The sequence below is a fragment of the Lampris incognitus genome, chromosome 15, assembly GCF_029633865.1.
Source record: "Lampris incognitus isolate fLamInc1 chromosome 15, fLamInc1.hap2, whole genome shotgun sequence".
In the NCBI taxonomy this organism is placed as follows: domain Eukaryota; kingdom Metazoa; phylum Chordata; class Actinopteri; order Lampriformes; family Lampridae; genus Lampris; species Lampris incognitus.
Window position 1 is genome coordinate 38,797,893 of NC_079225.1, and position 13,038 is coordinate 38,810,930.

A 13,038-nucleotide genomic window follows, 5' to 3' on the forward strand; every position below is an offset into this window, starting at 1 on the left:
GTGCGGATGGAGGAGCGGCGCTGTTTGCGCGCAGACGGGCTGCTGCTAACTGCGCCGGGAGGGTTTTGTCACCGGTCTTCCGCGGCCTCCGGCGGGGCGTTTTTCCTCCCTGCGCTCAGCATCAGGACCACATGCAGCGGGAGAGGGCATCCTCCATCCAACTGACGTAACATCTGGGATTTACACATCTGTCTTGTCACAGTCCCAAAATACGAGTCTGCGCTCGTTCCTCATATGAACTCTTGGCTTTAGGAGGCAAACAGACAGGCAGACGCGCGCGCGCGCTATCACTCACACACTCACACACACACAGCAAAGCCAACCCGACAAAATAATGCGACAGTTGGTCATAGTGTTTGTAGATGAAGCTGAGAAAATTACCGTCTCCCCACCCACACACACACGTTATATATATAGTTATACACACACACACACACACACACACACACACACACACACACACACACACATATATATATATATATATAATCAAAGGATTAAAGGTATTATCCGGTAAAAATCCTGTTTTCCAGACACTGAGTCTAACACAATGGGTGCCAGTTTAAAGAGGAGAAAGGCAAAGTATGGAAACGTATTCAAACAGTATGATACGAAGTTACACAACCGGGTTTCCTCGGCTCCATCAGAGGATCTCTGCTCGGCTTTCCTCCTCTTCCTGGACGTTTCTTCTAGAGACAACACGCTGGTTTGACACTCACACACCGTGGGCATACTGCACTGGTGCAGAGGAGCCTGAAGAGAAACCTTCTCTTTTCTAGAAGTCTCCATAAAGGTAGAGTCACTCTTTATACTGGAAGCACACACAAACCAGCTGCTCGCTCGCTCGCCCGAGCGCGCGCACGCACACATATGCAAACACAGACACACACGGGTTACCATTTAAAGACACAAATGCAGACTCACACACACACACACACAGTTGGCTACCATTTAAGACACACATACACACAAAACACACACACACACAAAGTGGGTTACCATTTAAAGACACAAATGCAGACACACACACACACACACACCCGCACACACAAAGTGGGCTACCATTTAAAGACACAAAACACAGACACACACACGCGCACACACACACAAAGTGAGTTACCATTTAAAGACACACACACACACACACACACACAGTGGGTTACCATTTAAAGACACACATACACACAAAACACACACACACAAAGTGGGCTACCATTTAAACACAGAAACGCACAGACACACACAAAGTGGGTTACCATTTAAAGACACACACACACACACACACACACACACACACACACACACACACACACACACACACACACACAAAGTGGGCTACCATTTAAACACAGAAACGCACAGACACACACAAAGTGGGTTACCATTTAAAGACACACACACACACACACACACACACACACACACACACACACACACACACACACACACAAAGTGGGCTACCATTTAAACACAGAAACGCACAGACACACACAAAGTGGGTTACCATTTAAAGACACACACACACACACACACACACACACACACACACACACACACACACACTTGAAAGAGCAGAAGTCCCTCTGTGTGCGTTTGAAAGCACCACTGCTAGTTTCTCATGTTAAAAGATAAGTGGCTGTTATCCCAACAAGCCCGTGGCGTTACAACACGACAATCAGTGTGAATACACAACAAAACGTGACTCATTCCAGTGTCTTTGGTTTACAGTCAAGTGATTTATTCTCTTGTTTCGGCTCATACAGGCACTGGGCACAGAGGCGCAGAAGGCAGCGGCGGCTCTTCAGACGGCCTGGCTCTCAGCGGTGGAAACCTCCCGGCCTCGAGCCCACGCCCCGAGCCCACGCCCCGAGCCCACGCCCGAGCAGGACCACGGCGCAGCTGTGACGCCTGAGCTGCTGACCGCGGGTCCGTCGCGGGTCCGTCACGGGGCCCTCGGGCGGACCCGCGGCCCTCTGCAGGGCGAGCGGTGTTGGGACTGATCAGATGCCGTTTGCACGCACCCGAGAGGCCGCACACGTCTGGCCGGAGCGGAGGCCCCTGGCTGCGGCGTGCCAAGTGGGCTTTACATTGCGCGAGCGTCGCTCTGCGGCAGGCGCTCGGTGCGGCGTCGCTCTACAAAACACAAAACTAACAAGCGGCTGCTGACGTTGTACATGTAATGCAGTGTTTTGGGTTTTGTCTCCGCAAGTAGACCGCAACGCAAACTTGGCTGTTTTTGTCTTGACTCCGCAGAGAGAAAGAGAGTTCACGTTCAGGCTGTCTGTCTAACCTCACAGCGGCAGGGAAAAAAGTTCTCATTGTCAAAAAAAATCCTATCCTATTTCGTGCCGAGACTTAAGGGCTCGCTTTTACGAAATCGAGTGAAAAATGTCTGCCCATGGAGACGAGATAATAGCTGGCCTACTTGTTTCCAGTGCAGTTTTATTCCCTCTGCACATTTTCTTTAAACAAGTGACGACATGTTGAATCGAGCAAACCATCCTTTTAGTATCAGGAAGGTGGGGGGGGGGGTCAGAGATAAGGCAATGTCATTTACTCTGTAAAAAGAGTTGTTATTTTAACAAAACGGGAAGGAAAATGAGATTTTCAGACTCAAAATCAGAATAAATCACATTTTTATGATTTCAGGGTAGGAATGAATGGTAGTATCCTTCTGCAAAAACAAAACAAAATCTGAACATTTACATTCCCGCAGTTGGAAGATATAACAGAGGAACCCCGACTGATGTACCAGCAACCACTGCTCTGTTGCTGAAACTTAAAAAAAAAACTTCACCTAAACGTGTCACTTTTTTTTGTGTGTGAGGCAGGACTGCATGATCGGAAGTGCTACCCCTCAACAAATAAATCACTAATCTCATGTATTTTAAAATTGACTGTACAATTAACCTTTCTGTTTGGAACCCAGCCACTGAAGATGCGCTGGGACCAGCACGAAGAAAGTGCCGGTCCCAAGCCTGGATCAGTGGGGAGGGTTGCATCAGGGAGGGCATCCGACGTAAAACCTTTGCCCGATCAAATATGCGGATCATAAATCAGATTTCCCTACCGGATCGGTCGCGAGAGAGGCGAGACTGAGATGTCCTGGACATGTGTGGAGGAGAGATGATGGGTATGCTGGGAGAAGGATGCTGAACATGGAGCTGCCAGGCAAGAGGAAAAGAGGAAGCCCAAAGAGGAGGTTTATGGATGTGGCGAGGGAGGACATGCAGGTGGCTGGCGTGACAGAGAGGAAGATGCAGAGGACAGGAAGAGATGCAAACGGATGATCTGCTGTGGCGAGCCCTAAAGGGAGCAGCTGAAAGAAGAAGTATGCATATTCGAGTATTCAAACAAGTCAGGCAGAATTCATTAACTTCACAAGACTGATGGGGATATCCATTATCTACGCTGTTGGCTTCAGCTTGCACACGCGTGCTGTTTCTGCGAAACTAGCCGACCCAACAGATCAGGAAACTGTAGAGGGGCGAGCCCAGAGGAAGCTCTGCTGTCTTGAAAGGGATGTGTGCTCCCCCCTACCGGCCTACGGCTGAATCACACCAGAGCTCTCTTAGCTAGAACTCGCCCTGCTTGGTTTTCTTCCTTTACTTCCTTTCCCACTGGCCTGGGAACCAGACGAATGTGCGAATTCATGTTTTACATTTGCTCTGGCATATATGTACGGCCACCCTCCAGTTCAGACACGTGTCCAGCTGACCTGGTCTGGGTCGGGCCAATCACAACCATTTATCTGATATGAGGTGGGTTTGATATGATGACGTCTTATTTCTTTTCCCCACCCGCATTCTGGGAGCTCTGCTCTTGATTGGCTAGTACTCGTTGCCTCCGTTGGTTACGTTGCTTGGGTTAGGGATAGGGTTAGCCAATCAGAGGCAGAGTAGGGGCGGGTCTTCTCGGAATGTGGGTGGGGAAAAAATAACGCTGACGTACAGAGGAGCGTTGGCTGCCGCTGATGTGCAACGGTCTGTCGAATTCACTATCGAAACAGTGTTTAACTAACTGGACAGCATATTTACCCTAAAAGAATAACAAACAACTTCACTTAAAGCTTTTGTTGATAAGATAGATGTATTTGCCGCACTTCCGACGGGATCTGGTAATTGTTTAAGTGCTATGTCACACGTTTCGTTACTCTGATTGGTTGTCGGTTGTTTAAGTGCTATGTCACACGTTTCGTTACTCTGATTGGTTGTCGGTCTAGCTAGGTTTTCGTGATTGGCCGAATATATTGGCAATCTGCGATCAGCTGAGTCCAATCGGCAGTTGTTGTTTTTGGGTTTTTTTTTTTGCATGATTTTTCTCATTTTATTTTGCTAATTTATATAAATAGGAACTGGCAGTTGAAGTTGGGCCATCTGCGTGTTCTTGTTGGACTGATTTCTGACCAGTCTTCCACAAAACAGGGCAGTGACTGCAGTGACTCAATGACAATGAAGGAAATTAAGGTGGTTGCTGTCTGATCGATTGGTGCTGAAAAGTAACGTCAATTCATGTATCATATTTGAGAACTAGTCCAAAAACTGTACGGGCAGTTCTGCACCCTGATCACAAGAGCGTAGTTATGTTATCCCCATCTGTTGGTTCATTCTGAGGCTGCAAGTGGAGGTGTCTTTCGTCTGATGCCATTAGACTTTTTTTTCTCTCAAATCAGGCTGAACAGCTGTTCAGCCTGTCTTTACGGCTAATTGCTTAGCAAAGATCTCAAGGTGAATTATGTTCTTTAATTGAAAAAGAGTAGGCTATAAGCTGTAATGTGTCAGTAAAATTAGATTTTCACAGTAATGCTCGTGCAAACTGGTAGTATTAGAATCTTTTGCCGGCACGACTAGTTTGCAAAGACGGCAAATTACTTCATTTAGGTCCTTCGGCTTGCTGGTTGCATCTGGTTTAAAACCAAAATAATCCCAAATAGGGGATTTCTTATTCTTTTCCCCAACAAGCTCTTCCATGATTGCATTCGCTGGAAATGGCTGACGCGCGGGGATATCGGCAATCGCCAGTTGTTGGGCTGACAGTGGGTAGTAGAGACATTTTGACATATTGGCCAATGCTAGGTCTATCCAACTACATCCAGAGGCATTTTGGTCTGCACCCATTGATAACGCCCCTTGGAAATCGAAAATGAATTGAGAGGAGCCAGACTAATTAGCATTTACGAATTCGTCTGGTTCCCAGGCTACTTTCCCACTGTTTTAAAAGACGGGGGGGGGGGGGGGACCTAAAGAGGGCAAGTGGACCACCCACTCCTCTGCTAAAAAAGGTTAAGGAAGCAGGGAAGACATTATGACTGCATGTATAGCGTGAGCGGACATTGCCAAAACCAGCACAATTAAATAATTACTTTGAGACAAAAAAAAAAAAAATCCCTAAAATTCCATAAACTTCTTTGTTAAGTGTTCTATTACACTTTTAATTAAATAATGCAAGTAAGCAGCAGCCGCAGCATAGAGAGCAGTCTGAAAAGTTAAAAGGACAGAGAGACATGGTGTCTGTTGTGTTTGTTGCAAACACGACACACCCTCCTGTTCTTAAAAATGCATTACACTCTAAAGAGTAAATACACATAGATAAAAAGACCCCACCCCATGGCACGAGGTAATGAGTCAACCTGCCACCTCCTCCGTAGGAATGAAAGTTACGACTGGCTGTAAACTACAGCATCCTGTACACAAGGGGGAAAGAAAATGTCAAAAACCGTGGCCCACTGCCTCAGGTAACAGTGGTCGGGGTGCCCCTTGCACGTCCGGCTGTAGACTTTGCAGTGGAATAGACTTTGGGTGGAATATAAGGCTGTTCATAGAGTTCAGCCAGAGCAGCAGGCGGCAAGAGAGGTGGTCGGCCCGGGACTCGGCCTTGTGGGGGTGTGGGGGGGTAAAGCTGGCTGGCATCCTCACAGCTCATAGTCGAACTTGTATTCTTGAGCCAGGTAGATCCTGCGGAAGATGAGTGCAGCCAGGGCCAGGGTGAGGACCACAATAAGCACCACCGAGCCCGCACGGCTGCCATTCTGAGGCTGGTGGGGGGCCGGAGCAAACACGGGGGAGGTGGGCCTGGCCTCCCTCTGGCCCTGCCGGGTTTGCTGCTGGGCGCGGCGCTGCCTGGGGCTGAGAGGACGGCTGCTGCTTGGGCCCAGGGGACGCGGCCCCTCTTCTCCAGCAGCTTCTGCCTGCAAGAGGAAGACAACATCAGGACAATCAAAGGAAGGACAGAGCACTACAAACACCGAAAACATTTCAAGTTATGCTTTGCCCATTAGAACATGCATGCAGTTATATACCCATACGTCTAATCACAGTAATGGCCCCAAATAAATGAGCAAATAGATATTCTTATTAAACACACAGTCTAACACACACACGCACACACACACAAAATGACTGCTGTGAGCACAATTTCTAAAACCACATCTGTTTGCCCGTCATTAGACATGCATTTGCTTTCATAGTAGAGCAGAGCAATAATTATGTGAAAATCCACGAGCTTCTTGGGATCAGCGTATTAACAAGAACTTGGGTTTTCTTCTTTCTTCCCTGTAAAGCTCTTTAAGAAAGTTAGTAAGGGATATGTAAACTAGAGGAGTGCACTCAGTACAGTGCAGATCTCTGTCAGGCGTACGTATCAGCCCTTCTCCTGTGCTCAGACTTTGCAAAAAAATACCCCTTTTTTCACCTACTGGGAGAAGGGAAATACATGCACACAGGGACAGAAAGACCAGTGTTTTTCCTGCCATTATAAGGCTTTTGCGCAGTGCCCAAGTCGATTGAACAGGAAATATGGGGGGGGGGGTGTTAACATACAGCATTCAAGCTACTAAATCTACCTAATAAAAACGTTTTGCTGTCAGTCTGTAGATGTGCAGCGTCCTTGGTGGAGAAAGTGACCAAGTCTTTTTTTTTGGTATTTTCCACCTTTATTGGATAGTGATAGTAGAGAGAGAGAGAGAGAGAGAGAGAGAGAGAGAGAGAGAGAGAGAGAGGATGACATGCAGCAAAGGGCCTGGGGCCAGATTTGAACCCACGCCACTGCGGTAGGGACTCAGCCTTATGTGGTACATGCTCTACCACACGAGTCACCGGCGCGCCCCCAAAAGCGACCAAGTCTGACATGAAACGAGAGATCGGGCTATCACAACTTCAAAGCCCTTATTAAAATACTTCAAATGTGTTTAACCCTCACAGTCTTCATGATATAAAATTAACGAAGGTGAATGGCTGCTCTGCTGATTGACTTTCATTCATTCTAAAGCAATAAAATGATGGTAAGAAAAGACTTCAAATGTGTTTAACCTTCGCAGTCTTCATGATATAGTAAAATTAATGAAGGCGAATAGCTGCTCTGCTGATTGACTTTCATTCATAAAACAATGGTAAGAAAACATTGCTCAGCCATGGGATATGTTTTATTATAGCTGCTGAGATGATTTCCAGCTGTGATTGTGATTAATCCTACTCTTGAAATTGTAGAGTTTTACATTTGAGACCATGGCCCTTCTGCTTGGCAGCGAGGTGAATACGGCGAATTATTTTTGGTCTATTCAGTTTTCCTCCAGTTCTCCTGTGCTGAGATCAGCAGTGAATAGTTTGCTGGCTTATACACCGGAACATATAATGTTTTGGTTTTGATGCTGTTGCTGCCCGATCTAAGTCAACTGTAGGTGTGTCGCGCATGTGCATGGTTGACCTAGATCGGGCAGCGATGGAGAGCAGCTAGAAAGTAAATGACACACACACACACACACACAAAAAATGAGAGATGAGACAGGTTACGTAGGCTACATGTAAGAATCGGCCAAATGTCGAATTCATACTCCAAACAAATGGGGGCTAGCATATTTCCAGAAAGTTGGGGTGAAATGGACAGTCCATCCCAAAGGGGCTTTGCCGAAGATGCTTCCTATGTGAATTTAGTGTGCAGAGGGCAGAACTGTGCTTTTAGTATACGGATTTCTAACTCGCTGCTGCTTCTTGTGCAATTTTGCATGCACGTACACAAAAAAATGCATAGAAACATAGGAAAATGTGTCCTGCCACTCACTAAGAAAAAATATCTGACCAAAGCTCATTGTTTTTGAGATATGAGCATTTGTTCGGTGGGTGCGTGTCCCATAGACTAACATTACATGTCCACATATAGCGCACGTTAGTTGAGACACTAAATCTTAAAATTTCTGCCATTTTTACACTGCTGTAACAGCCTCAATTCTCACTCTACACAGACACATGACACATCAAAATGTTCGCCGACTTCTTGTCACGTTCATTATGTTAAAATCTAAGCTATGTGATGTATAGTTTTTGAGATACAAGCAATTGTTCAGAGGGTGCTCACCAGTACCCTTCCTCATCCTATCATGTTGGACTAAGGGCAGACTGGATGCTATTGTGACTCACGATTGCCTCTTGGGGTACAAAGTGGTATTACAAGACATCGCCTCTTGAGGTACAAAGTGGCATTACAAGACAGGCTGGGCCGGGGCGAGCTGGTTAGCATGCTAGTTTCAGTATATATCAGAGCAACACAATACATAGACATCTTTGACATAACATCAAAACTGTTATTTCTTCTGCTGATAATTTTAGTTAATTTTTGAATGTTTTTAACTAAAATTCTTACATAGTGCCTTTAATGATCCTGTATGTTTGCTCTCTGGGAGATGGTAGGGGTTCAGTAGGGATGGCTAACCAATAAGCAATGCTTTAAAGTTCAGGTTTCACAAATAAAGCACACCCTTTGCCCAGTAGTCAAACAGTCAAATAGATGGATAGATGGCCTGCTGAGCTTAGAGACACTTGTGGTGACAGCAGGAATAGGTAAACAATAAACCGTCATCCCAACACACCGTATGCACTTGCTCAGCAGCAGAGCTGCAGGGATGCCTGTTGACAATGACTGCCTCCTTCCTCCTCTTCCAGAACAGGATCTTCCTTGGCGCTTTCAACAGCAGATGGCCTGTCTCGTTTCTGATGCTGCCCTCCTCAGTTTATGTAAATTCTGGAGGACTAAACTCTAATCTAAGTTGACTCTCCTCCTCCTCTCAGCTCCTTCGGCACCCAAGTCGGCCTTGCTTCCATGGGGAGCAGCTGGCGCCAAAAATCAATCCTCTTAGGCATCAACTCCTTCGCCTATGCCATCTAAAGTGGGGAAAATAACCCGTGGAAAGGGATGCATTCAGCTGTGATAGCACATCCTCTGTGATCTCAGTAGAGAGATTGCCGGGCGGCCAGATTTCACAGACTTAACTCAGCAAGACCAATATGGCCGACAGGGGCAGTCAGGTGGGACAAGAAGTCATTGTAAAATATTTACCGGTGCAATGGGACGTTGGCAGATGATGAAGCTATTGCAGAGTGCTATGAGAGATAAGGAGTGAATGACTGGGCGTCAGCAGTGACAATGAACCTCGTTCACTCTGTGTCATGGAGCTGGGGATGGGGACACCCCCACCCCCTCTCCAAACACACTATTCAGTTCAATACCTCTCATAAAGAACCCGTTAATAGGGGAGCCTAAGCAGATTCAAAAGAAGACCTTAGGTTGAATCCTGCCATCAGGCAGAGAAATTAATACTCCTGCATAGCAAAGCCTGAATAATCCCTAGCATGGCAAATGTCCCTCAAATCTTTCTTCTGTCCATGTCGGTGACAGAGATAACTCATTAAAGAAGTCGTGGATGGATGTGCTCCGGGGACTCTTTGTGTGTGTGTGTGTGTGTGTTGTTACTGTCAGGGCCGTGTGCTGTCCCATGCAGGCCATGTACTGTAGCACCTCTACCAACCTGTGCAGCTTGGGGCCCATCTGAATCCTCCTGGCCCCCTGGGGTGGGCGTTACTCCCTGGGTGTGGGTGGAAGGCCCGCTCTTGGCCCCTCCGCTCTCACTGGCCCGTCTAGATGAGCTGGACTCTGCCTGAATAAACGCATATACACATATGATGTCAACCCAATGTAAAAAAAAACTGAGAACCTTAATGTCTTTGATTTGCTATTTTTGCTGTGGTTGCTGAGAGCGAGAGCGAGAGAGAGAGAGAGAGAGAGAGAGAGAGAGAGAGAGAGAGAGAGAGAAAGAGAGAGAGATTCCTTTTTAGCCTGTGCTGGCAATAGATCGATTCCTTTCAGGAGGTTTAAGATCACTGACCTGACTGAATGAGCAGCGGGTGGGTGCTTTGTACCTTGAAGTTGATCTGCTGAGCTAGCTTTTTGGCCTTGTGGTCCTCGGGGCTGCGGCTGCTGTTGGGGGAGACGGCAAGGAGGGCCGAGCGCATGGAACAGCCACACGTTTCACAGCAAAAGTCGTGGGACCTGTCGGTGCACACAAGCAGTGCCCGGGTGAGATGATAGTAGCACAAATGAAGGCTCTCGGCATCTTTTTTTTTACCCCCTTTTTCTACCCAACTATATCCGGCCAATTACCCCACTCTTCCGAGCCATCCTGGTCGCTGCTCCACCCCCTTTGCCGATCTGGGGAGGGCTGCAGACTACCACATGCCTCCTCTGATACATGTAGAATCGCCAGCTGCTTCTTTTCACCTGATAGTGAGGAGTTTCACCAGAGGGACGTAGCCTGTGGGAGGATCACGCTTTTACCCACAGTGCCCCCCCCCCCCCCGAATGACCAGAGGCGCTAGTGCAGCGACCAGGACACATACCCACATCCTGCTTCCCACCCGCAGACACGGCCAATTATGTCTGTAGGGACGCCCGACCAAGCCGGAGGTAACATGGGGATTTGAACCGCCAATCCCCGTGTTGGTAGGCAATGGAATAGACCTCCACGTCGCCTGGACGCCCCTCAGCATAATTTTTTGATTGAAAATTAAAAGGTTTGTTCACCATAATTTGGTTGGTAATGAAATGTTATCTCTGCTGATTTGAACAGTAGAATCCAACCTATAGGATTTTCAAGACCAATACCGATTTTGATATTTGAGGTATCGATATTTCTTATATTGATTTATAAATTCAATGATGATATATTGGCCGATATTCTGTCACATAAACAAAGATTTTCCCTAATATTTGTTATGTGTAGTCAGAGTCCTCACCAAAACAACATGACGTAATGCATTCTAAAAATAAACTTGTTTCACTGTCATAGATGTTACCTAACTCTAACCCTAACTTAATGCTGTACAAGTTCAATATTCTGCTGATCCCTGGGTTCCACCATATGATTGTGATCAGGATTTTAGCAAGCGCCTGCAGTCGCCTCACTTGATAGAGTAGCTATATTCTAACCACTCATTAATGTTAGCAGTCTTGCACTGATAAACATGGCACTAGCTAGCTTTGTGGGTAGCCTAATTTAGCAATGGCCGGCATTAAAAGCTGCTGTGAGCGATGCTGCCAGAACATTTTTACAAGTGATGAGGGAGAAATGACAGGACCATTGTTTGTTTGGTCGCTAGAACTGCTGCACTCTTTCATAAATAAACCTACAATCGAGTTTGTCAACAGCTTAACCTACACCATTCAACTACCGGGACGTTAAAGGTCATTTTGATGTTTGACCGACTGTATCGGCTTTCACGTTACTGCAGCAAAACCAAGCATGGCTGACACGAATTATGTCAGGCTCATTTAGGCTAAGAGCAGAAGTGATGGGGGATATTTATTATTATTTATGTATTTCATGTGACAATTATCAGCTTACCATGAACACATACTATAACCTCCGTCATGGGCTACGCTGCAACGCGGTGAAGTTAGTCTTAAGTTGGATATTTGGCAGACACTCACTCCGGATCCGGTGGCTTCTTCTTGCTGAGTTTCACCCAGTGTTGGTAGAAGAGGACAGCTAGCTCACCTCCAAGCGCTTGCTCTTAACCACAGGGGACACTGCTGGATCCAGAGTGAATTTCTGTTGACTATACAACTTAAAACTAACTTCACCACGGTCTACTCTTCTTGGGTCAGCTGATTGTTGTGATTTGTGGCATCCCAAACACGTGTGTTGCCAACAGTGGAGTTGCAAACTACACAACGACAATCTTCCGCCTCTCCCTTTCTTTTATAATGGTCATTTGCCGGCTATTATAAATGCCGATACCGATTTATCGGCATTTAGCTCATATCGGCACGCCAATTTATCGGCCGTGCTCTACTGAACAGGTCTTACAGTGTTTGATCTGTCTCAGTCAATGACTTATATGAGCAATAACCTTCCCGACAACAAAAATCACAGTATGTGAAATCAGTGTTTATGTGCAACAAAAAATGAACTTGTCTCTACTGAGACTGGGTAAAAAAAAGAAATGAGTCCTTCACAGAGACCATCGCTTTCTGTACATTAAGGGAGATGTGATGATCATGAGACGAGACTGGGATTCTCTTGCACCAGGCCTTGTGATGTATGACCAAAATCTTCCAAAGCCAGCAAACAGTGTGTCACTGGTCAAACAAGCCCAACCTATATCTTTAAAGACAGGAGCCTATTCACAAATACACAGTGGTTAGCTGACAACTGCTCACATGAATGACTGTTGTGACTGGTTTAAGTCTAAGAATAAATCATCAATGATATGGCCAAACTGAGAGAAATTACGAAACTTTGGATGGGCTGGGTTTAAAACAAGATAACTGTGATGATTGCATATTCTAACTAGAAGAGTACACTCAGTAGAGTGCAGATCCCCGCCAGGCATATCTCCCCTTCTTCGGTGCTTGGACTTGGTGACAAACCACCCTTTTTCAGATCCCCACAAGGCATATCGCCCCTTCTTCTGTGCTTGGACTTAGGCGAAAAATAGCTGAGGAGTCGGCACTCAATTGTGGTATAAAACAGGTTTTGCAAAGGTTTAGAATCACCGCAACCACAAGAGGTCCTTGATCACACAGTTATAACTGTGCAAAAAAATTATTAGGCTGACAGGCCCAGTAGTATGTGAGATTAGCAGCAGAGACACAGACACAGACACAGACACAGACACACACACACACACACACACACACATGCATAATCCCCTCCAGGCTATTCGCCTGGCGGGGATAATTAGCGAGGGAGCAGTGTTATCAGTTAATAGA

General features: G+C 46.4%; 1 protein-coding gene across 1 annotated transcript in view; it reads right to left on the minus strand.

Annotated features, from left to right (window-relative positions):
* Positions 1 to 1,722: 1,722 nt before the first annotated feature.
* Positions 1,723 to 13,038, minus strand: part of ube2j1 (ubiquitin-conjugating enzyme E2, J1) — a 35,158-nt gene continuing 23,842 nt past the window's right edge. Inside the window, exons 6-8 of the mRNA XM_056294887.1 lie at positions 10,188 to 10,317; positions 9,797 to 9,925; positions 1,723 to 6,187 (exon numbers count right to left, since the gene is read on the minus strand). Coding sequence (XP_056150862.1) covers positions 5,912 to 6,187; positions 9,797 to 9,925; positions 10,188 to 10,317 — 535 coding nt within the window. The 3' untranslated portion in view covers positions 1,723 to 5,911. The remainder of the gene's footprint in view (positions 6,188 to 9,796; positions 9,926 to 10,187; positions 10,318 to 13,038) is intronic.